The sequence below is a fragment of the Geotrypetes seraphini genome, chromosome 19, assembly GCF_902459505.1.
Source record: "Geotrypetes seraphini chromosome 19, aGeoSer1.1, whole genome shotgun sequence".
NCBI lineage: Eukaryota > Metazoa > Chordata > Amphibia > Gymnophiona > Dermophiidae > Geotrypetes > Geotrypetes seraphini.
The window spans coordinates 13,975,582-13,999,888 of NC_047102.1; the positions used below are offsets into that span (position 1 = coordinate 13,975,582).

A 24,307-nucleotide genomic window follows, 5' to 3' on the forward strand; every position below is an offset into this window, starting at 1 on the left:
GTAACCCTACATATTGCAAGCCCAGAGATTGAGCCCCATTTTGTCCTGAACCAGATCACGGTTTAGGAGAACCGCTTGGTGGACATTTTGCTCTTTTCAACAACTCGGTGCTTGCAAAAGGTGACCCGTCATAACTGCACGGGACAAACGTGCACCAACAACGGCACGCCGACAATCGCGCCCAGGACTTATGTGCGAGAGATTAAAAAAGAGAGCGCAAGCACTTCTAAGTTTAATGAGAGGGTTCCCCCCCCCCTCGGAGTGCATACTGCAACTGTTTTAATCCAGTGCGCATAAGGCCTGCGCGTGATTGTCGCTGCGCGTTTGTCCCACGCGTTGTAGTCCAGCAAGGTTAATAAAGTGTCAACTCAAGATTAGAAACTCAGATTCTGATCTTGTGTTTCCTACATGTCAGGGAGATTTCAGGAATTCCAAATGTAATCCAGACTGACATGTAAAGCCCCAGAGACGGGGACCTGTGTGAGAGAGCTCCATGCTTTGCACACTGTGATGCGAGTCCTGTGATCCGGTGTGACTTCTCACACTCCCGCATGCTGGAGGGAACGGCATGCATTAGAGCATGTGTTGAGAAAAGCAGTGCATTTCAGCAGTGATGGGAGAAAAGACACTTTATTTCCCCAGAGCTCAGTTAAGGAGTGATAAGGTCGGGTGGGACTTTTATAAACAACCAGCCTGGCAGATATAGGGAAAAGGAGGTGGAGGAAAAGTTGGCATTATGCAGGTGCTTAAGGGTCCCTTAACTTCAAGAGAATCTCTCGGTGCATGTTTAGCAAACCCCAGGTACCAGAATCCCTCACTTTGTGACTGCAGCATTAACATTGCCCGTCTTTCACCAGCATTGAGAGATTTCTTGAAGGTCTGGGCGAAATGCTGTGAAACCCCCAACTACCTGGCGTAGAACGAGATCTTCCGCTTAAATCCTCCCATCAGATTCCTAAGTAGCATGTACAAACAAACAATTTTAACAGCGCACTGAGGTCTTCCCTCCTCCCTAGGCGTACCATCTCCTCTGCCATCCATAGGCATGTGCAACTTTATTTCCTTCCCTGGATGTTCACAGCCCTCTGGTTCCCCCAGATAAACACGCCACTCTGTCTTAATCCAATTACTCCTAGCTCTTCCTCTTATCCCCAAGCTGTTCCCAGCAATTTCTCATCTCTTCTCCCAGATATTTGCAGGTCTCCCCCCTACCCAGACATCAACATGTCTCATTCCCTTGTATCTCCCAGTAATCACCAGCTTTCTTGTTCCCTCAGATAAAAACAGCTGTTAACAGTCCTATTGGTACCTTCTCTTTCTCATCACCCAGAGAGATAAGCAGATTCATTTTCAGAGGTGTACAGACTTCCCCCCCCCCCTCTTTTAAATAATGCTTGGTTCCTCTCTCCAGAAAGCGTCATCACTATAAGTTTCTTATAGAGACAAAGAAATCTGGGATTTTATTCCCTTCCTGAACCATTTGTTGTGACAGATCGTACTCACGTGCGTTTGAAGGTAGAGAGAATATCCACATCTCCAGTTCCTACGGCCTCTGTCACAGAAAGGAGACAACACAGAGAAAAAGAGAAGAAAAGGGAGATAAAAGAAATTAGAGAGCAAGGACGAGATATGGACAGAGAGAGAGAGAGAGAGAATAGAAAAAGATGAGAGGGAGAGGGAAAATATACCGAAAGAGGAGGCGAGGGAGGGGCAAGCACAGAAAATGGGAATTAGGAGATGTGGGAGAGGAAAAGAGCAAAGATGGAAGTATATGAAAAGAGAGATGATCCAGAGAGAAAGAGAGAGAGAAAGAGATGATTGAGAGATGATCGAGAGAAAGAGAGAGATGATCGAGAGAAAGAGAGAGATGATCGAGAGAGAATATGAAATTATAGACAGTGTGTGTGGAGAGGAAGGGAAGGCGAGGAGTAGTAGAAGACATCCCTCATTTGATCATTTCACAAGGCTGCTTCTACTTCTCTTTTAATAGCAAGTTAATATTCCGCCACCACAGCCTCCATGCTCAATTAAGCATATGCGCTAACTCTTGGTATGTACAGCGACACTGAATATATTTCTAGGGTTATTTGTTTAATTTAGGTCAGCTCCTCGGGAAGTCAGAACTAAACTGTAGCTTAAACTTATTTTCAGTAAGAGTAAATTTGATCACGTAACCCCTCTGCTCAAGGAATTCCATGGGCTTCCAGTGCATCTCAGAATTCAATTTGAAGTGCATTTGTATCGCATTTAAGATTCTATGTGGCATTTTTGCCACTTTGATTCCTTTAGACTGGAATGTTCATAGATCTCATCTTGCCAGAAGTGCTCAAAATATATATATATATATTTAAAATTCTTTATTAATTTTCAAACTTTGACAGTGTATTACAATTTATATAACTTTAACAGATTGCATACAATACACCATATTACACACATTATTAAAGAAAGCATCCATTTTCTCCCTCCTCCCAATTATTAATATATTAAATCATATTATTTATTGCAATATTATATTTAAATATTCTTAAACTCTTCCAAATACTTTCCCCTCCCCTCCCCCCACCCTGGATGTGTAATAAGGAAATCTAAGAAATAAGATATATCTCTATTATTGCATGTTAACAAATGCAGAAGTGCTCAAAAAATTAAAACTTACATTTCCCTCTCTCAGTGGTAAAAACAGAACCTTTTAAGAGATTTAGTCATTCTTTGGCTTTTAAATGAACCGAATTCTCGAATGCTTTACCGCTTACATTAAGAAGTTTAGGTTCTTTTGCTTTATTCCGGAAAGTTCTGAAAACTTTTTTGTTTGCTAAACATTTTGGAAATTAACTATTTCAGTCTGCTTTTCCTTGTCAATTTTATGTTATTATGTGTTACATTATTGTTAACCGAGTCAAGCTCCTCTTGGTTGGTTTAGTTTAAACGACTAACATATATTTACCCTCTAATTCTCCAATCTTGTGTATCCATTTTTGCGTTTAGAGTGCAACATTGTGCATGATAACACACAATTGGAAGAACTATGATCGACTTCACTTTCCTTTCTGGTGGGCGAACTTATGCTCCAGCTACAAATATGAAAAAAAATGAATGCCGAAATCTTGGGGCATAGGAATGGATTTAACTTGGTGTGGTTAGTGCTTCTATATGGTTGTCATTTCTCTTTCATTTTTCTTTGATTTCCTTACACATCCAGGGTGGGAATGCACTACTATTTTAATTAAAACTAGGTTACTGGAAGATTATATGCATTCGTATTTTTGATTAATTAAGGGGGGGGAATGATCGCTTTTGAATATTTGTAAGTTCAAAGTGCTTTTCTTGATTTGTTATATGTTCAGTTACATGTGTATTGCACTGTCAACACTTGAAAATCAATAAAGATTTAAAAAGAAAAAGGGGAGTTTTTCCTGCTGCTGGAGCTGTGCTCTATGTATGGCCTCTTGCCAACTTTTTTCTGAGCACTCAAAAACAAAAACCAAAAAACACCCATGTTACATTGTATTTGAATTAACTCTTTTTGGTTGTTACATTGCATTGCATTGTCCTTGGTGGCACTTTTGGTTATTGGTGTGTTGGGTATCGAGTTAGGAAAAAAAAAAACCCATGTATTGTAACTATGAAAAAGTTTCAAGTTTCAAGTTTATTAGGATTTGATATACCACTTATCAAGGTTATCTAAGTGGTTTTTTACAATCAGGTACTCAAGCATTTTCCCTAAAAACTGTAACCCGTTAACTGTATATTACGGCATGCATGTTAACCTGCAACCCATTCTGAGCTCGTTGAGGAGAACAGGCTAGAAAAACGAATGACATTAATAAAAATACTGCCCAATCCCATCTTATCCATCAATCAGTCAATAAAAAGAATGAGAAATATCTCTACTGGCGTTGCTAGTTGCTGGTATGTGTCACAGTGGGAAGTTTGGACTCCTTCCCCCTAAGACCCTGGAATTTCACTGCTATGGTGCGATAGCCAGGGCAGCTCATGCCCGTATTAATGAAAAAATCCTGTGCTGGCTCTGATCAGGGCTCGTGCAGCTGCTGTGGCAAAGGAGAAAAGGGATTTACTGTACCCTGTCCAACTACCGGGGACTTTCCAGTGGCTGTTAACCCTTTGGCACCAGACAGCACATTGATCTGCCACTAATTTACAGAGGGCTCCGACATAAAAGATTAAGAGGGATCAGATCATATATTAGGGCCTATTATTAAGTAAGCAGAATGTTTAAGTTTGAACCTTAGAAAATGTTAATTCCCTGAAAATTACTTGGCAGAACGTTTCATTCTTTTATTCCTAGTCTAAAAGTATAAAATAATTGTAAAGAAATTAATGTTATTTTATAAAATGAAAATAAGAAGTTGGAATTATCGATTAAAACTACTGAGGCAAGTAGAAACATAGAACATAGAACATAGAAAGATGACGGCAGAAAAGGGCCACAGCCCATCAAGTCTGCCCACTCTATTGACCCACCCCATTGAGTCTGAGTGCTAGTGACCTAGTTCCTTAACTTGACCCTCGTTAAGGAACTAGGTCACTAGCACTCAGACTCAATGGGGTGGGTCAATAGAGTGGGCAGACTTGATGGGCTGTGGCCCTTTTCTGCCGTCATCTTTCTATGATATCAAAATGTCCCTGAAAACTTTTTGTTTTCACCCAGTGTCTCTCAAATTGTATGCCACAGCGGTGTGCCCTGAAGAGATTCTGGGTGTGCCACGCGATTCCAGAATTTTAGTTCAAATTTTAAGAATTCCCTTCATAAGTATACACTAGAATACATCCAACTCAGACAAAAACCGCGTTAGGCTGTGTTCAATTGCCAAAAAAAAAAAAAAATCCACTTTCTAGTAGAAATTACAGACGAAAGCCAAATAAGGAAAAAGGCCTCAGAAGCCACAAGGTGCAAAGAACCGCCAGGGCTATGAGCGAGAGCTAGAGCTAAATCTTGGCTCCCCCATGCTTCGATCATCAGCCAGAAAACGCCTTAACATGCTACAGTGATTGTACCGTGTGTAAACAAAAAAATTCAATTGGACAAATGAGAAGCAAAAACAGTCTGAAACAGTTTAATACTATAACAGTTCCTCTATTGTTGAAGATATTTTTACACTAGAATACATGACATCTACATCACGTACGCATGGGTCTGTCGATGTTATGAGCGTCTATGTGCTTAAGGATACAATCGCCCAGACAAGCATCATTCTTTGACGTGATTGGTCCTTGGAAACTAACAGCAACTAATTGAATTTTCATTTTTTATGTAGTAGTTATCCTAACTTGAACAAAAAAGCAATCAAAGTTGTGTTACCATTTGGATCTTCTTGGATTTTTTTTTTTTTTTTAGTACTCAGGGAAAGGGGGGAATGTTACTGCTCAGGGAAGGAGAGAATGCTGCTTCTGTACAGGGAAGTGTGGGGGAATGCTGCTGTACTGGGAAGGGGGAAATGCTGCTGCACAGGGAAGGGGGGGAATGCTGTTGCTGCTACACAGAGAAGGAGGGGAATGCTGCTGTTGCTGCACAGGGAAGTGGGGGAGGGGGGAAGGGAAAGGGAGCCAGGGAGAAATCTTGGTTTGCTCTGGGGAGGGGGGAGACAAAAGAGGGCCAGGCAGGCAGCGCACAAGAATGAAAGACAGCAGGCAGGGAGGGAGACAGAAAGAAATAAACACAGACAGACAAAGGGGGCCAGGGAGAGAGACAGACAGAAAGAAAGACAAGATAGACAGTGGGAGGGAGAGAGACAAAGAAAGGAAGAAAGAGACAGGGGCAGAGAGAGACATAGAAAGAAAGAAAGACAGATAGACATATTCTAGCACCCGTTAATCTAAACTAAACTAAACCTTAAGTTTATATACCGCATCATCTCCACAGAAGTGGAGCTCGACACGGTTTACAGGAATTAATAAAGAAAGGAACTCCAATGGAAAGAAGAAGGGCTTGGTAAAAAGGAAGGAAAGAGGGGACTTAGTATAATAGAGAGGGAAGGAGTAGTTACATTTTGGTGAAAAGCCAAGTTTTAAAATGTTAATGTAACGGGCTTAATGACTAGTAGGTTATAAAAGTCCGCTTTGTAAATTTTTTAATGCAGACTTGGATTTTAAGATCCAACAGAAATTAAAAAAATAAAAAAGAACGGTAGTGGATGATGAATTATGCATTTGCTTGTTGACTTATCAAGCCGCGTTTTGAGTTAATTTGCACTCAAAAATAAGCACACCCATCGCATTGATTAGCAATTCTATTCTATCTACTTTAGTTTTACTGTCGTTACGATTACCCATACATAGCTTAAAGAACTTTAAATGAATAACCTCAAATTTTAATTTTTTGTTGGTTTTGCAATTTTATAATTTCAATTATAATGTGCCGTGAAAAAACATTTGAGGCTTGAGAGACACCGCTTTAATCCAACTGTGGTATTTAATAGGGTGACATATCAACCAGAGTTTTCGGGAGGCCATGTTTTCAGGATTAGGGAACATAAGCCAGCAAAGACGGGCATTCTATGAGTCAGGTGGGTCGAAATTCAACTCCATCTTTATACAGGTGGTTCAAATAATTAAGGAACTATATAAGCAGTATGAGTGGTCAGGCAGAGGCAAGCTGCCATCAAGCACTTGGAATCCTAATGTGAAATGGGAGAAGGCCTGAAAAAGTTTAAGGATTTCCGAGAAGGTTAAGCAAACTGATGCTCAGTGTCACAGTTATACTGCAGTGAGGGGGAGGAATTTTGCCCACTTCTCTTTCAACCACTTAAGTATTTGAATTCTGCTTCCAGAGAATAATGCGACTTGTAGCAAACATTACACATAAGGGAGCTAAAGCAGCTAGGGCTCTTCAGCTTGGAGAAGAGACAGCTCAGGGGTGATATGAGAGAGGTCTATAAAATAAAAGAGTGGAGTGGAAAGGGTAGATGTGAATTGCTCGTTCAATAGTTCCAAAAATACTATAGAACTAGGGGGCATGCAATGAAACGACTAAGTAGTCGATTTAAAACAAACCGGGGAAAATATTTCTCCACACATTGTGTAATTAAACTCCGGAATTCATTGCCGGAGAATGTGGTGAAATCAGTTAGCTTAGCGGGGTTTAAAAAAAAGGCTTGGATAATGGGCTTTCTACCTAGGATTGATCCTTCTCAATATAAAATAACTAACTTGCTTATCTGACCGTACATTTCTGTAAACCGCTTAGAACCTAACGGATGTAGCGGTATATAAGAAATAAATTACATTACATTACATTACATTCAAAGAGTGAAACCGGCTGCACATACTATATAGCAGGACATGTTTATCCACTCCTTCCCTAGCCGAGATCATTTTCAAGCACCATTCTGACTTCATCTTCAACTTTCTTTAAATTAGTCTCCTTATTTTCTCACTCCCGCTACTCCATCTTGCCTATATGTTCCATCTTTGCTTATACCCTTTGCTGTCTACTAAAATGTTTTATCGCATGTTCTGTTGACATTGTCCTTGTGGCATAATAGGCCATACCTTCTCTTGTTATTTAAATATGTTTACCGCAGTAATTGGAAGGTTGCCAGATTTCCTCTTTGAAAAAAAGAGGATGCCTGGCCCTGCCTCATTCCACCCCATTCCTCCCCCAGCCCCCCCCCCAAAAAAAAAAAAAACCACCCTAGGTTCGAAGGCCACATCTGGAAGTCTTCATGTATGTGCAGATGTCGATGCGATGATGTCACATGCATATGACGTCATCACAATGACGGCTGAGCACGTGCAAAGGCTTCCAAACGCGGCCCCCCCGAGCTCAAGACTTCCAAAACCTAGACAAACTGCCAGGTTTTGGAAATCCATCTGGGTTTTCCCGAACATCTGGTAACCCTACATAATTGTCTACTGCAGGGGTCTCAAAGTCCCTCCTCGAGGGCCGCAATCCAGTCGGGTTTTCAGGATTTCCCCCATGAATATGCATGAGATCTATGTGCATGCACTGCTTTCAATGCATATTCATTGGGGAAATCCTGAAAACCCGACTGGATTGCGGCCCGCGAGGAGGGACTTTGAGATCCCTGGTCTACTGCTTAGGTTTGACTTATTCTTGCTGTACATGGTCTTAAATATATCCAGCTCTCTATTTACATACCATGAACATTGAGGTTGAAGTTGCAACTGTCAAAACTGTCTTTGCTGCTCACTTCACACCTGTAGCCACCAGCATACGTCATTTTTGCCTTAATGATCTGAATCTCAAAGGTGTAAACCTGAGAGAGAGAGAGAGAGACACATATGGATTAATAATTAAAAATCATTTAGGTTGTTCCACCAATGTTGGCAGCCTTTCAGTTCTTCATTTACATCACGTTCAACACCAACTTTGGGACTCTTAATGTTGTTTCTTTACTCATTTGTTTTCTCTCCCTGCAATGTGGATTTCTTTGTCTAGTTATAGTTGTTCGCTGCTGCTTCTCGGGGTGGGAGGGTGGTTTGGTGGTTGGGGGAGGGGGGGAGGTTGGGGTTGGTTCGCAGTTGCTCTGTAGAAACTGTTATATTTCTAGTTGCTTTGTTTTTCTTGTTGGTTGCTGAATCTTCCTTTTAATAAAAATGATTTAATGACCTTTAAGACAGAGCTTGAGAAGCAAGATATCTTGAAATTATATTTCCTGAAAAAGCAAGAGATGTTTTGTGGTCAACGGGTGATAATTTTTCCAGATGTCTCTAGACAGACCCAGTTTAAGAGGAAACAGTTCCTTCAGCTAAAGCCCAAGGTTTTGGCAGTCGGAGCTACTTTCTTTTTAAAATTTCCATGTAAATGCCTGATTTCATATGAAAGTGATAAATATGTGTTTTTTGAGCCAGCCCAGGTGGAAGATTTTATTAAAGAGAAACCTTTGTTGAAAGTTTAAATTCCTAATATTTAGTTTATTTTTGGAGGATGATGTATAATATATATAAAAGCCATTTGCCTGTTCCTAGATAGTAGATAGAAAGATTTGCTTTGATGTTTTATTTGTACTGGCGATCAGCTTTAACGTGGACTAGGATATAGTTGTATTAGTTTCCTTATATATTATGTTAATTCCCGTTTGGGAATTTACATTTGTACTACTTGTGTTCATTCATGTAGGTTTGTTACTAAGATATTGTAATGAATAATCTAATAAATATAAAATAAAATAAAAATAAAAAAAAAATGATTTAAATACAAAAAAAAAATCATCTTGGGGAGAATTCTATAAATTGCATTAGTGACTTTTACTCCGCCTTAACCTCACAATTCGAGGCGGATTACAAAAGAAGTGAGCTGGACATTTCCAGGAGAATTACAGGGTCAGGCACTAGTTACACGACTATGACATTGTCCACAATGTGAGAAACTTGGTACGGCTTTAACTTGTCTTTACAAAGTTCCTGAACAGCAGAGTCTTTGATTTGACCAAAAGCTATCAATACTTAGAGCAGTGGTCCCCAACCTTGTCCTGGAGGACCACCAGCCAGTCGGGTTTTCACGATAGCCCTAATGAATATGCATGAGAGAGATTTGCATATAATGGAGGTGACAGGCATGCAAATCTGCCCCATGCATATTCATTAGGGCTATCCTGAAAATCAGACTGGCAAGGGTGGGGACCACTGACTTAGAATACCTGAATTTTAAAACCACCGTGATGGTATTGCAAAGGGTGGATATAAGTACATTAATAAACATTAAAAAAGACCATACTAGGTGCAGTATATTGAGATTGTAGTATAAAATGTGAAAAAAAAAAATCCAGAGTTACTGAGAATCAAGGCTCAATGTCAGATCCCAGCCCTGGTTCTGAGTGAGCTGGAAATATATAGGTCAAAAATAATCCTGAACCAGAAATGCAGGCAGAGACAAAAAAAAAAAGTAGAAGTGAAACAGAGTAGGAGAGGGAGAGATGACAGCTAAAAAGAGACAGACAGAGCCAGAAGGAAGAAAGAGAGCAGGACAAAAGTAAGAAAGTAGGAAAGAAAAAGAAAGAAGGCAAGAAGAAGAAGGAATGAAACGGATAATAGGAGACCACGGGGGGAGGGGTGGTGGTGATGGAGGGCTGGTTGAGAGCCAGAAGGAAGAAAGAGAGCAGGACAAAAGTAAGAAAGTAGGAAAGAAAAAGAAAGGCAAGAAGAAGGAGGAATGAAACGGATAATAGGAGACCACGGGGGAGGGGTGGTGGTGATGGAGGGCTGGTTGAGAGCCAGAAGGAAGAAAGAGAGCAGGACAAAAGTAAGAAAGTAGGAAAGAAAAAGAAAGAAGGCAAGAAGAAGGAGGAATGAAACGGATAATAGGAGACCACGGGGGAGGGGTGGTGGTGATGGAGGGCTAGTTGGGGCCATTCTTTGGTCCTTGCTTTTCAGTACCTTGGTGTTGCGATCAAAGGACTCTTGCAACTGGAGGTGTTTCCCCGCTTTAGTGGAAAGATCCATCCATTTCCCCTTGAACCACTTTACCGTTGGCTTCTTTAGCAAGTTTGTGCCCACGATTTTGGCTGTGAAGGTGATGTTTTCGCCTGAAAATTGGAGAAGAGAGTGTGTATGATATGGGCACAGACTGTCCAGTGCTGAGATCATTTCCAAGATGCCCTGGCACAGGAGCGAGGTTCATTCTTGGAAATGTTAACCCCCTACGATGCTAAGCTTGTGTTCTGATCACCTGAGTCTGGACTTACCCACAGTGACCTCTCCGTCCTGGGGCCGGAGAACAAAGAGACCAACTCCGTCCTGAGATGTACTTGTGGCTGCTGCAACTAAACAAAGCAGAAGATTTGGAGTATCTGCATCATTGCAATCTGTCTGACCCTTTCCCCAAATCCTCTTTATCACTTCCGTCTCCTCTTCAATCATTGCACTGCTCCTCTCCTGCTTATCTCTGTCTCACTTGATTCATCTGTTTCCCTCTCCCAATGACTTCACTGCCGAACACACTATCTGCATCACTTTAACAGAGCTCTGCCAACCACATGAGCCTTGAACATTTATGATTTTAAAGGGTTTGAGGCTAGTGCAGACGAGGACGGAGCTTAGGCATTGGTGGAATGAGGCATTATGACATCACAATCTGAGCTCTAGAATGTTGCTACTTAGGATTTTAAAGGGTTCGAGGCTTGTGCAGACGAGGACGGAGCTTAGGCATTGGTGGAATGAGGCATTATGACATCACAATCTGAGCTCTAGAATGTTGCTACTTAGGATTTTAAAGGGTTCGAGGCTTGTGCAGACGAGAACGGAGCTTAGGCATTGGTGGAATGAGGCATTATGACATCACAATCTCAGCTCTAGAATGTTGCTACTTAGGATTTTAAAGGGTTCGAGGCTTGTGCAGATGAGGACGGAGCTTAGGCATTGGTGGAATGAGGCATTATGACATCACAATCTCAGCTCTAGAATGTTGCTACTTAGGATTTTAAAGGGTTCGAGGCTTGTGCAGACGAGGACGGAGCTTAGGCATTGGTGGAATGAGGCATTATGACATCACAATCTCAGCTCTAGAATGTTGCTACTTAGGATTTTAAAGGGTTCGAGGCTTGTGCAGATGAGGACGGAGCTTAGGCATTGGTGGAATGAGGCATTATGACATCACAATCTGAGCTCTAGAATGTTGCTACTTATGATCTTAAAGGGTTTGAGGCTTGTACAGATGAGGACGGAGCCTAGGCATTGGTGGAATGAGGCATTATGACATCACAATCTGAGCTCTAGAACGTTGCTACTTATGATTTTAAAGTGTTTGGGGATTGTGCAGATGAGGACAGAACTTGCAGGAATGGGGCAGGAACAGGAAAAGAACTCACCGGGACGGGAAAATGAGTTCCCATGGGGATGGGGAAAAATTTGTCCCCGTGTCATTCTCTAACTGATATCAAAAGTGAGCCACAAGTCAGCCTAAACTCAACGTTTCTTTGTGGCAATTTCGAATTTAGCATTCACATAGTTCATTATCAACAGTGAATTTTAGGTTTCTCAGCTTACTGGTTAATATATCGTATCAAATGTGCACTAGTTCACAATTTCACTTCTTGATTTGTAGTTCAGTATGTCCTTCAACACAAGTTTTGACATGGTCTGCACTCGGTGTTTTTCAGATATTACTAGTCACATTTCTGTTTCAATTTTGGGCATGCATATTATGTTTATACAATTCTGCATAATCGTTCATCGATGGCACCACTTGCAGTCTTTTAGAAACTCATTCACTTTTATGTAGTTAGTTCATAGGTTAATGAAACGCCTTATTTTATCTTCATATCCTTCTCTATACCTTCTTATAAAGGTCTTGTGTTTAGTTTTTGTTCTTGAAGCATTATTTAACTTCATACCACAATCATCTCTTTTTCAAGTTACCACACATCTCTTCACTATCTTTTCCCACTGTCACTGCCATGTTCCTTCGCAAAATCACAAACTGTGGTTTCTAATCTTTCGGCATGGCTATATTCACATGTCTTCATACATTAAAAATATATTCTCTCACCCTTTTCACATTTTCACAATCATATTTTCGTTATACTTTCCAAAATCTTTGGAATGATCATCTCACAGCACAGTTTCCATATTTCGATTCAACACATTTCTTACCTCATATTTTTAAAAAAAATTTTAACACAAAATTTTATAACAAAAAAAAAAATTTACGCACATAAAATTTTATAACAAAAAAAAAATTTACACACAAATTTTTCACATTCCATTTTTTTAATTCTATTCATGCATTTATATTGGCACATGTTTCCTTAGGACCCCTAATGAAGGTGTTCAAAGCCGAAACATGGACCGTGTTGAGTCTGCACCAATATTCAGGGATGTGTGTTGGATTATTACCACCTGCACCATCTGGAGTATTAATGTGGTAACATTACAATAAACCTTGACATAAAGTGCATCGTATCCACAGTTTTTTTGTTCTTGGATTCATCAAAAGAGAGGCCACCATTCTTATGCTAATCCCTAAACAATCCCCAAACATCATCTTCATCTTTCTTGTCCCATAAGGAATCTGTGTAGTCTTCTCTTCTTTATTATTTTTTCCAGCTCCCTCCACCTCACAGCTTCACTTCCTTAGCACTGATTTCACTTTCTCCATCCTCTAGCTCAGAAAATCCTTAAGGATTGCCAACAAGTCAGATTTTCAAGTTATCCCTAATGAAGTCCATAGGCCATTATTGAGATGGCTTAGGTGAAATCCGCTGCTTATTCCTAGGATAAGCAGCATAAAATCTGTTTTACTGCTTGGGATCTAGCTAGGTACTTGGGACCTGGGTTGGCCACTGCTGGAAACGAAGCCATTGTGACATCACTGAGGTTGGCTCTTAGGCATTGGTGGAATGAGGCCTTATGACATCATAATCTCAGCTCTGGAATGTTGCTACTCTTTGGGCTTCTGCCAGGACTTGGGCCCTGGTTTGGCCGCTGTTGGAAACATGATACTGGGCTTGATGGACCTTCGGTCTGTCCCAGTATGGCAATTCTTAATATGTATGAGAAAGACTTGCATGCATACTGCTTTCATCTATGGGGATATCCTGAATACCTGACCTGTTGGCGACTCTCAAGGACTGGGAACGAATCTGATCTTACTCTACCTTCTGGCTTCTGATCGACCTCCTCTTCGGGGATGGTTGCTGGAACATCTGAAGGAGCTGGGGCAGGAGGGGCATCAGGAGACTGAACAGCCTCTGCCTTTTCTGGAAATGGAAATGACATTACAACGCAGAATTAACTAGCTACGGTATTATCATAAATACCAGTATAGAAGAACGATGTCCCTCGAAATATTTGCGCACATGAACGAGGAAGAGAGAATAAAAAACAGGCCTCTACTGAAATATGAACCCCTGAGCGGTAGAGCAGAGGACTGTCTAGGACACTGACCTTCCTCTTTAACTTTAAGTTCAAATTTGACCTTGGAGCTGCCCGCAATGACCGCATAAACCACATCATCCTCCTTAAGCACGTTGCTGATCGTCAGGGAATGCTTGGTGCCTTCAGCCTTGATCGTGTACTTTTCACCGGAAGTAATGTCCGCACCATCTCGCTGCCACTTCACCTTCACGGCGTCTTTGTCAGTTTCAGCCTCAAACACGGCACTACCTCCTGCCGTCACCTCCACCGATTTTGGCTTTTTGCTGAAAGCGGAAACTAAAATACAAGAGACCCTGTGTCCTTATACAGTGGCAGCACATCCGCATCTGTATTACTGAAAACAAAGGCCAATCCTAAACATGTAGATACGAACGCTATGACTTTTCCATGCGCAGGAGTTAAGTTGTGGCATGGTCTTGTTGACCAAAGTTGAAAAAATGTGGAAAGAGGCGTTCTTTTAGGAAAATGTTGAAGACTCAGCTATTTGTTAATGCATTTTTCTGAACGATTGATTCATATTATACAGTACAGCATAAATTCAGTATATTTTTATTCTATTTTCTTATTTTGTATAGACTTAACATTTTATGTATGTAACCCCTTGTGAACCGTTTTGGATAAAAACGGTATAAAATTTTTTAAAATAAATAAATAAAATCATATGTGGTTGATATTAACTATATTTGGATGCAATAGAGGGGCTTCTCTGCTCCCTCCTAAGCAGTTGGGTTTTCAGAGTTACCAAAATGAATGCATGGGATAGATCTGCATACAAGTGGCCTCCACTATATGCAAATTTATCTCATGCATATTCATTGTGGAAATCCTGAAGCACTGGCTAGGTGGGCCTCCAGTGGAGGGTTGAGAAGCACCGACATACTTGAAGTAATACTCAGGATCTCTACAAATGTTCTAGGACCCCACACAATTGCCAATATACAAAGTTAAAACCATACTGAGATGTATTAAAAGGCACATCATACAGGGCCAGCCTGATGACCTGGTGGCAGTGGTATGATCTGACATGCAGTAGACCTGGGCTCAACTCCTAAACCTGCCTCTACCTTTCACTCCAGTTGAGGCTGAGAATGCAAGAAAGGCAATGCTCACTCCCTACTCCCCCATCAGGAAAGAACTTCAGCTACACAACATTGACACCCAGCATGTAAAGGGCAATTTTATATCTAAGTATCTGAGGTTATTGTCCTTTGCAAGCTAAATTCTATAAGGCAGTGGTTCTTAAATTTGTCCTAGGGGACCCCCAGCCAGTTGGGTTTTCAGGATATCCCTAATGAATATGCATGAGAGAGATATGCATAGAATGGAGGAAGCAGGGGGCAAATATGTCTCATGCATATGCATGAGAGAGATTTGCATGGAATGGAGGAGGCAGGCAGGCAAATATGTCTCATGCATATGCATGAGAGAGATTTGCATGGAATGGAGGAGGCAGGGGGCAAATATGTCTCATGCATATGCATGAGAGAGATTTGCATGGAATGGAGGAGGCAGGGGGGCAAATATGTCTCATGCATATGCATGAGAGAGATTTGCATGGAATGGAGGAGGCAGGGGGACAAATATGTCTCATGCATATGCATGAGAGAGATTTGCATAGAATGGAGGAGGCAGGGGGGGCAAATATATCTCATGCATATGCATGAGAGAGATTTGCATAGAATGGAGGAGGCAGGTGGGGAAATATGTCTCATGCATATGCATGAGAGAAATTTGCATAGAATGGAGGAGGCAGGGGGGGCAAATATATCTCATGCATATGCATGAGAGAGATTTGCATAGAATGGAGGAGGCAGGGGGGCAAATATGTCTCATGCATATGCATGAGAGAGATTTGCATGAAATGGAGGAGGCAGGCGGGCAAATATAAGAAAATAAGAAGTTGCCCCCGCTGAGTCAGACCAGAGGTCCATCTTGCTCAGCGGTCCGCTCCCGCGGCGGCCCATCAGGCCTAGTGCCTGAACAGTGTCCCCTGATTAATTTTATAACTTACCTCTAATCCCATCCCTATAATCTACCTCTACTCTTATCTGTACCCCTCAATCCCTTTGTCTTCCAAGTACCTATCCAAATATGTCTCATGCATATTCATTACAACATTACGAATGAAGCTACGTCTTTTGTTGTTTTTCAAATATATTAACCCCCCTCTTCTACGAAACCGTGCTAGTGTTTTTTAGCGCAGAGAGCCGCGCTGAATGGCCCGCGCTGCTCCCAATGCTCATTGAGTTCCTATGAGCGTTGGGAGCAGCGCGGGCCATCTAGCGCGGCTCTCTGCGCTAAAAAAACACTAGCGCGGTTTCGTAGAAGAGGGGGTATATCTTTATTTTATAATGTTTAATAATATAATGTAAACACTCAATCAGAAATAAATATACTAACAGCATATATCGCTGAACTGCAACGATACATCGTATCATTCAGGAGACTTGTGAATATCGTCATGAATTGAAGTGCGTAGCAATAGAACACATGAATTAATTAATGTAGGAAACAATACATCACATGGGTGTTCACCGAGTATGCATTTTAATGTTGGTATATTTATTTGTGATTGAGTGTTTACATTATATTATTAAGCATTATAAAATAAAGATATAAGGGCAAATTCTATAAGAAGCGCCCAAAAGTGAGGCGCCTACTTAGGCACTGTTCAGCGTGATTCAAGTAAAATTGGGCGCTGTTTAATGAATCACGCTGAGCGGCACCTATTTTGGAGGCGCCCGAGAAATAGGCCAGCTCTAGGCCCAACTTAAAGTTAGGCGCACAGCTGAGCTTAATAGCATGCTTAAGCGCAGCGATTCTGCAACAAGGCGCCTAACATTTAGCCACGCCCACGCCTAACGTGCATAGCGCCTAATTATTTAAAGGCCGCCTAAATTTTTAGAGGTGCCTTATTGCAGAATCGCTTTGTATAGATAAGGCGCCTAAATGTCAATTAATGCTGATTAAAAAGGAATCCAATCGGGCTTTCAGGATCTCCCCATTGACTATGCACGAGATCTATTTGCTTGCACTGCTTTCAAGGCATGGGGAAATCCTGAAAACCCGACTGGATTCTGGCCCTCGAGGACCGGAGTTGCCCATGTCTGAACTAGAGGCAGTTTTAGTTACGGTTACTGTATTTGATATGCCACAATTATTAAGACAAAAAGTTAAAACAGCGGTTTACAATAATAAAACACAAAACCAGTACAAGTTGGCAAAAAGGGGGAAGGAGAGATTTACAACAATGTTATAGAGAAAAGTGGAGGAGAAAACAACAAGAGGTAACAGGAAAAGAAAAAAAAAACAACAACAAACCACCTTATTAATCAAAGTATAAAGAATTAAAAAAAAAAAAGAGTTGTATTAAATGCCATTTTAAAATAATAAACCTTTACTTGTGACTTAAAAATTTTCAGTGATTTTTCTGCCCTCAAATAAAGTGGAAGAAAGTTCCACAAAGTAAGGGCCACCACTTCAATTCTGGAAGAGACGGAGAGGGGGGGAGGGAGGGATTATTAACAAGAATGAATGTGAACAAGCGAAGAAGCCATGCATGTCTCTTTAGATTAAACCAGACAGAAGGGTTTTAAAGTGAACCGCTTTGTGGTTTGCTGTCAAAAGACAGTCAAGCGAATCTTTTAATATACTATACTAAAGTTAGCAACACACTTGACATGGGAGCTATGATTGACGCTATTTATGCGGAATTTGTAAAAGCTTTTGAAAGATTGATTTTCAAGTGGCAGAAGACAGGCTTTAGAGATGACATTTGTGAGCAGAAAAGTAATTGGCTGAAAGGGAAGGTCCAATGGGGCATTATAATCTTTCGATAAGTAGGACCCACTGGGATTTCTGTTTGAACTGTTAATAAATACTTTATCAATTTTCCGGAAGAAGGATTAAATCATTTTTCACGAAGACAAACTATGTCAGACTGTAAATATAGTATGTGTCAAGAAATGTGTCCAGATTGATTTGAATTTGTAAACCTGACGCCTCAGCCCCACCACTCCACCGCAATGTAAAATTCAAAGAGCGGGAGATTTATTGTGGGAGCCTCATCATTGGCTCCCACAATAAATTGAATTGAATTGAATTGAATTAAATTGAATTGAACTACCACTGACATTGAAATAATTTCAGATAGGAGGGGAGTAGTGCACACAACTGTATGTGACTCATTTTCTCTTTTTAATATTTTTGCAGGGAGACCCTTGATAAAACACAAATGCTGTGAAACATGTCGGGTCTGACTCCCTGGGTTTAACGCTGAGATAAGTATCAAGTACTTTCAAAATCACGATACTCAGAAAGAGAATATTTATTTCTTAAAACTTCTTAAAGTCCAAGTCTAATGACTGATACATATACTAAAAATTTACTAAAAAATATAAAATATAAAAACAAATAAATTTAGGATACAAACCCGACAGCCAATGATGAGGCTCCCACAATAAATCTCCCGCTCTTTGAATTTTACATTGCGGTGGAGTGGTGGGGCTGAGGCGTCAGGTTTACAAATTCAAATCAATCTGGACACATTTCTTGACACATACATTAATCATTTTTTGTCTAGATTATACCAATCTAATTTCGACGGCCATAGGTTTAATGAGACTGTAAATATAGAGCAGGATATTGTCAATATATAGAAATATGAATAGACTGAACAAATGGGCAGGTAGCAATAGATGAGATGTTAGTGCAGACAAAAGAAGATAATATATTTGGGACACAAGAATAGACTAGTACAATATATTTAAGGGGGGGCAAACAATGCCAGAATTAGCCAATAAATGATCCTGGCACACAAATAACACTTATAGGAGAAAAAACTACAGCCTCAGCACCCTAAGGTTGTGGGTTCAAACTCATGTTCCTCCTTGTGACCCTGGGCAAATCACTTAATCCCCCCCCCCATTGCCCCAGGTATTTTAGAAAGATTGTGAGCCTACCGGGACAGACCATTCTGAGCTCCCCTGGGAGAATGGCATAGAAAATTGAATACATAAATAGTGTGACAAGTTTCAGCCTCTGATAACCAGAGCTGGTACTATGACATCATAATGCCTCATTGCACCAATAAGAGCCAGCCTCATCAGTGATGTCACAATGGCTGGATTGTCCTTTACTTGGCTCACTTTTACTACATTTTGATTTCTAGAAAGGCACAGAGGTTAAAGCTACAGCCTCAGCACCAAGGTTGAGAGTTCAAACCCACAATGCTCCTTGTGACCCTGAGCAAGTCACTAAATTCCCCTCCCCCCCATTGCCCCAAGTACATTAGATAGATTGCGAGCCCACCAGGACAGATAGAGAAAAATGCTTGAGTACTTGAATAAATTCATGTAAACTGGGAGAACAGTATAGAAACTTGAATAAATAAATAAAATAAAAAACATTGGCCATATCTGTGCAAAGCCAAAAAGCCTCAGCCAAGCTGGAAGCAAATTGTCATCCATTAAATGGAGAGGGGGGGGGAACAAAGATGTCGTCCCTTCTACAGTAAGTTTATCGCACACCTGTGTTCTGAATATGGGGTTCAATTTTGGACAGTGTTTGCCAAAAGCATACTCATCACTTGAAGAAGCCCAAGAAAGCCCCTGAAAACTAAGCAAAGGCAGGATGCCTGCTGACAAATTGTCAAAACTAAAGGCTGTCCTCCTTCAAGGAGAAGTTCCTGGGTCAATATACCTAAGAAGAATCTCAGGGATGATTTGTATTCACACCCTAGATGTTCCAAAAGCATTCCAAATCAACACTTTGACGTCCCAATCGCCAAAATGTCCAAGTGCCAGTAATCCAAACCATCTTTCTATACGTCTAGCAAGGTATTCCAGCCTCTGGACGTTCAGAGCATGTCCACGTGGTGGAGGTGTGTTAAGGGAGACTTTGGGCATCTCGAGGGTGGGTTAAACATGGATGTCTTGCAGCAATAATCAAACATTTTTCAACACATCCTGGATGGAACTTAGACGTTTGGGCCTAGACCCGTTTTAGAAGGGTCTAAGTGCCACAAAGGTGTCCAAACTGACTAGATGACCACTGCATGCATCAAGATAAGACACCCCCCACGCTCTCCCAGTGCTCCCAGACCCCCTCACACCCACAACGATCAGACTACAAATGGATGGTATAGGAATGCCTGCACACACGTGTCTGGTGGGTGGGCTAGTGAACCATAGAAAGGAGTAGCAAGTCCCATAAGCCACGCTAACCGCTACATAAACCTGAGCCCACCAAAACAACTCCAAACCCTACTTCTACTGCCATATAGGTGTCACCTGCAGCCATAAGGGCAATTGGTGTTGTAGACAGGTGGGTATAATGGGTTTTGGGGGGGCTCCCCACAACTGATAAGGGAGTTCTGGTGAGATGTTTATCTGGCACCCTTTATGTGAAGTTCACAGCAGTGCCCCATGTCTGGGTGGCCAGTCCCATTACAGGACTGACCCCTCCCATATCCAAATGGTCTTGTTCTGGGCGCTTGGGACTTGGATGAAATTTTGGTCAGAAACGTGATATAAAGATAGATGTCCCGGTGGGATGGGCACCCCAAAGCCCTGGACGTCCAGATCGAGGATTTAAAAAAAATAAAAAATTCTTTCTAGATGAATGGCGACTTGCCTTTCAAAAATAGACATTTTCTTACTGCTGACTTTAGACGTCTAGTACCATACGTCCAAATTGGACTTAGACATATGCTTTGAAAATGCTCCTCCGCGTGTTTATCCTCGTATGATATATATAGAGGGTCTAGTTCCAGTACACATTTCTCTTTAAATATATGGTAGTAGGTAAGGGATTAGGTGAAGAGGTATGTTTTGATTACTTTCCTAAAGTTAGGTACATAGAGCTAGGTTCATTGACAAAACCGCGGAAGACAAAGGTGCACGCCGACAACTGAGCGCAAGACGGAGGCGTGCGCTGAAGAAAATGACAGTTTTTAGGGGCTCCGACGGGGGTTTTTGTTGGGGAGCCCCCCCACTTTACTTAATACAGATCGCGGCGGCGTTGTGGGTGGTTTGGGGGGTTGTAACCCCCCTCATTATACTGTACACTTAACGTTTTCCCTGTTTTTAGGGAAAAAGTGAAGTTTTCAGTAAAATGTGGGGGGTTACAACCCCCCACAACGCGGCGCGATCTGTATAAAGTAAAGTGGGGGGGGGGTTCCCCCCCACACACCCCCGTTGGAGCCCCTAAAAACAGTTATTTTCTTTGGCGCGCGCCTCCGCGCTGTGATCAGTTGTCGGCGCGCACCTTTGTCTTCCGCGGTTTCGACCTGACACCATAGAGCTAAGTTGAATGACCTCAGTCCCTCATCCACTTTTATTTATTTATTTTTCTATACTGGTTCTCCCAGGAAAGTTCAGAACAGTTTACATGAATTCTTCCCTGTCTGTCCTGGTGGGCTCACAATCTATCTAATGTACCCAGGGCAATGGGGGGAGATTAAGTGACTTGCTCAGGGTCACAGGGAGCAGCGTGGGTTTGAACCCACGACCTTAGGGTGCTGAGGCTGTAGCTCTAATCGCTGCACCACCCTAGAAACCAAAATGTAGCAAAAGTGAGCCAAGTGGAGGACAATGAAGCCATTGTGACATCACCGATGAGGTTGGCTCTTATTGGTGGAATGAGGCATTATGATGCCACAATAGCAGCTCTGGTTATCAGAGGCTGAAACTTGTCACACTGTTTATTGATTCAGTTTTCTATACCGTTTTCCCAGGGGAGCTCAGAACGGTTTATATGAATTTATTCAGGTACTCAAGCATTTTTCCCTGTCTGTCCCGGTGGGCTCACAATCTATCTAGTGTACCTGGGGCAATGGGGGGATTAAGTGACTTGCCCAGGGTCACAAGGAGCAGCTTGGATTTGAACCCACAACCTCAGGGTGTTGAGGCTGTAGCTTTAACCACTGCACCACTCTAGAAATAAAAATGTAGTAAAAGAGAGCCATTGTGACATCACTGATGAGGTGGAATAAGGCATTATGATGTCACAATACCAGCTCTACTTATCAGAGGCTGAAACTTGTCACACTATTTATTTATTCAGTTTTCAATATTGTTCTCCCAGGGAAGCTCAGAACAGTTTATATGAATTTATGTAGGTACTTAAACATGTTTCCTTGTCTATCTATCTAATGTACCCAGGGCAATGGGGGGACATTAAGTGACTTGCTCAGGGTCACAGGGAGCAGCGTGGGTTTGAACCCACAACCTTAGGGTGCTGAGGCTGTAGCTCTAATCACTGCACCACCCTAGAAACCAAAACGTAGCAAAAGTGGGCCAAGTAGAGGACAATGGAGCTGTTGTGACATCACTGATGAGGTTGGCTCTTATTGGTGGAATGAGGCATTATGATGCCACAATAGCAGCTCTGGTTATCAGAGGCTGAAACTTGTCACACTATTTATTTATTCAGTTTTCTATATTATTCTCCCAGGGGAGCTCAGAACGGTTTACATGAATTTATTCAGGTACTCAAGCATTTTTCCCTGTCTGTCCTGGTGGGCTCACAATCTATCTAGTGGACCTGGGGCAATGGGGGGATTAAGTGACTTGCCCAGGGTCACAAGGAGCAGCTTGGATTTGAACCCACAACCTCAGGGTGTTGAGGCTGTAGCTTTAACCACTGCACCACTCTAGAAATAAAAATATAGTAAAAGAAAGCCATTGTGACATCACTGATGAGGTTGGCTCTTAGGCATTGGTGGAATGAGGCATTATGATGTCACAATACCAGCTCTACTTATCAGAGGCTGAAACTTGACACACTATTTATTTATTCAGAACAGTTTATATGAATTTATGTAGGTACTCAAACATGTTTCCTTGTCTATCTATCTAATGTGCCTGGGGCAATGGGGGGGGATTAAGTGACTTGCCCAGGGTCACAAGGAGCAGCGTTAGTTTGAACCCACAACCCCAGGGTGCTCAGGTCACTGTGCCCCTCTCGCCCGATTCATAACCCTAGCTTGCCTATTCAGCCTCATGGTTAAGACTTACCTACTGCGCTACCCAATTACTGTGTTCTAACATAGTTTAAGAAGCATTTGTTACTTCGGGTCCCATTTTATGCAATAAAACTATTTACTAATAATTCATGTTAATGACACTAGTAGATTTGACCCAGTAGGGCACTTTAATAAAATCTAGCCCAGTGATCCATTTCGATGCTCTCATTCCCCTTAGCCTCATCATTTTTTTTTTTCAGCGTTGCTCGACGGTTACTGTGGTATTTAAAGTAGCCATTGGTTTGCCATACAGCGAGGCGAGGATTTTAGCAGTTATTGCCATGGCTTTTAATGGAAATCTTGCCACAGATGTTTCGAGCCCGCCTGGTTGCTCGTGACGCTAGGCGTTCTGGAATGGGTTCACTTAAAATACCTGAAATTCCTTCTTAGAAACTCCTCCCTGGCAGAAGATAGGCTTGCGGCTAGAAGCTTTAGAGGGCACTCGCTGACCTCCAGCTACAAAGGAATGATTTGAAGGACTTTGCTGGGGAGCGGGTGTTTGTTTAAGCATCTTAATCGTTCTTTCTGTTTGCTTGCTAAGTTCGCCTAGTTTCCTGAATGAGAACCATTAAAAATATAGACTAGAGTCCATTAAGAACACATACAGAGTAAATAAACCGTTGAAGACAGGTCAAACCATTAAAAGGACCCACAAAAAAAACCCAAACAAACCAGGAGCTAACTAGAACATAAGTCACTCAGGTCATTACTAATACGATAATTACCACATTAACAATTCCCTACATGTGTCAGGATCAGATGCTTCATGAAACACTTTCCTGCTCATTTTCTGCCCTCCTCCTTTCTCTTTCTTTCCACGTTATCTTTCTCCTACTCTCATCCTCCCCTAAATTGTCATAATCTTCTCCTTGTCTCGCTTACTTTTCCGCCTCTTTCGTAGGTTTCCTGCTTTAGCTCCTTACCAGCTTTCTTTCCAGGCTCCGGCATCCTGGTTCTCACCCCTCAAGGAAAAAAAGTTGCCAGGGATGCTTCAAACCAAACCCTCAACTGAGCTGAAATGAAGCTAGAACAGCTTATAGAGATGCCCTTATATAAAGAGAGAGAGAGGGGGAAAGAGAGAGTCTCCACCCCCCTCACTTCCATCTCACCCTCTGTCACCACCACAACCTTATCACTGAAAGGCTTACTTGACAAGATATATCATCCAGGATAAATATAGTATTGCGAGACTCCATCCTCTTCAAGCTTTGATTGCTCTAATAATCCCTGTCCCCCCCTCCAAACTGTTCATTCTCTCCCATCTCTGGTCCCCCCACTGCCTATTCCCTTCCCAGTTCTTCACCCTCTGTCTTATAACATAGGCAAACAAGGGCACTGTTTAGTGGGTCCTGCTGCCAAGGAGGGTTGGGGAAACCTGCTTAATGGAGGCCTGATGAGCATGGGGAGATTGTGTCCACTTAAGCT

General features: G+C 41.8%; 1 protein-coding gene across 2 annotated transcripts in view; it reads right to left on the bottom strand.

Annotated features, from left to right (window-relative positions):
• Nucleotides 1–23,918, bottom strand: part of MYBPC3 (myosin binding protein C3) — a 157,638-nt gene extending 133,720 nt beyond the window's left edge. For both annotated transcript variants that reach the window (XM_033928594.1, XM_033928593.1), the window contains exons 1-8: nucleotides 23,806–23,918; nucleotides 13,867–14,133; nucleotides 13,578–13,679; nucleotides 10,668–10,745; nucleotides 10,360–10,508; nucleotides 8,123–8,240; nucleotides 1,504–1,552; nucleotides 911–955 (exon numbers count right to left, since the gene is read on the bottom strand). In XM_033928594.1, coding sequence (XP_033784485.1) covers nucleotides 911–955; nucleotides 1,504–1,552; nucleotides 8,123–8,240; nucleotides 10,360–10,508; nucleotides 10,668–10,745; nucleotides 13,578–13,679; nucleotides 13,867–14,133; nucleotides 23,806–23,830 — 833 coding nt within the window. In that variant the 5' untranslated portion in view covers nucleotides 23,831–23,918. The remainder of the gene's footprint in view (nucleotides 1–910; nucleotides 956–1,503; nucleotides 1,553–8,122; nucleotides 8,241–10,359; nucleotides 10,509–10,667; nucleotides 10,746–13,577; nucleotides 13,680–13,866; nucleotides 14,134–23,805) is intronic.
• Nucleotides 23,919–24,307: the final 389 nt, after the last annotated feature.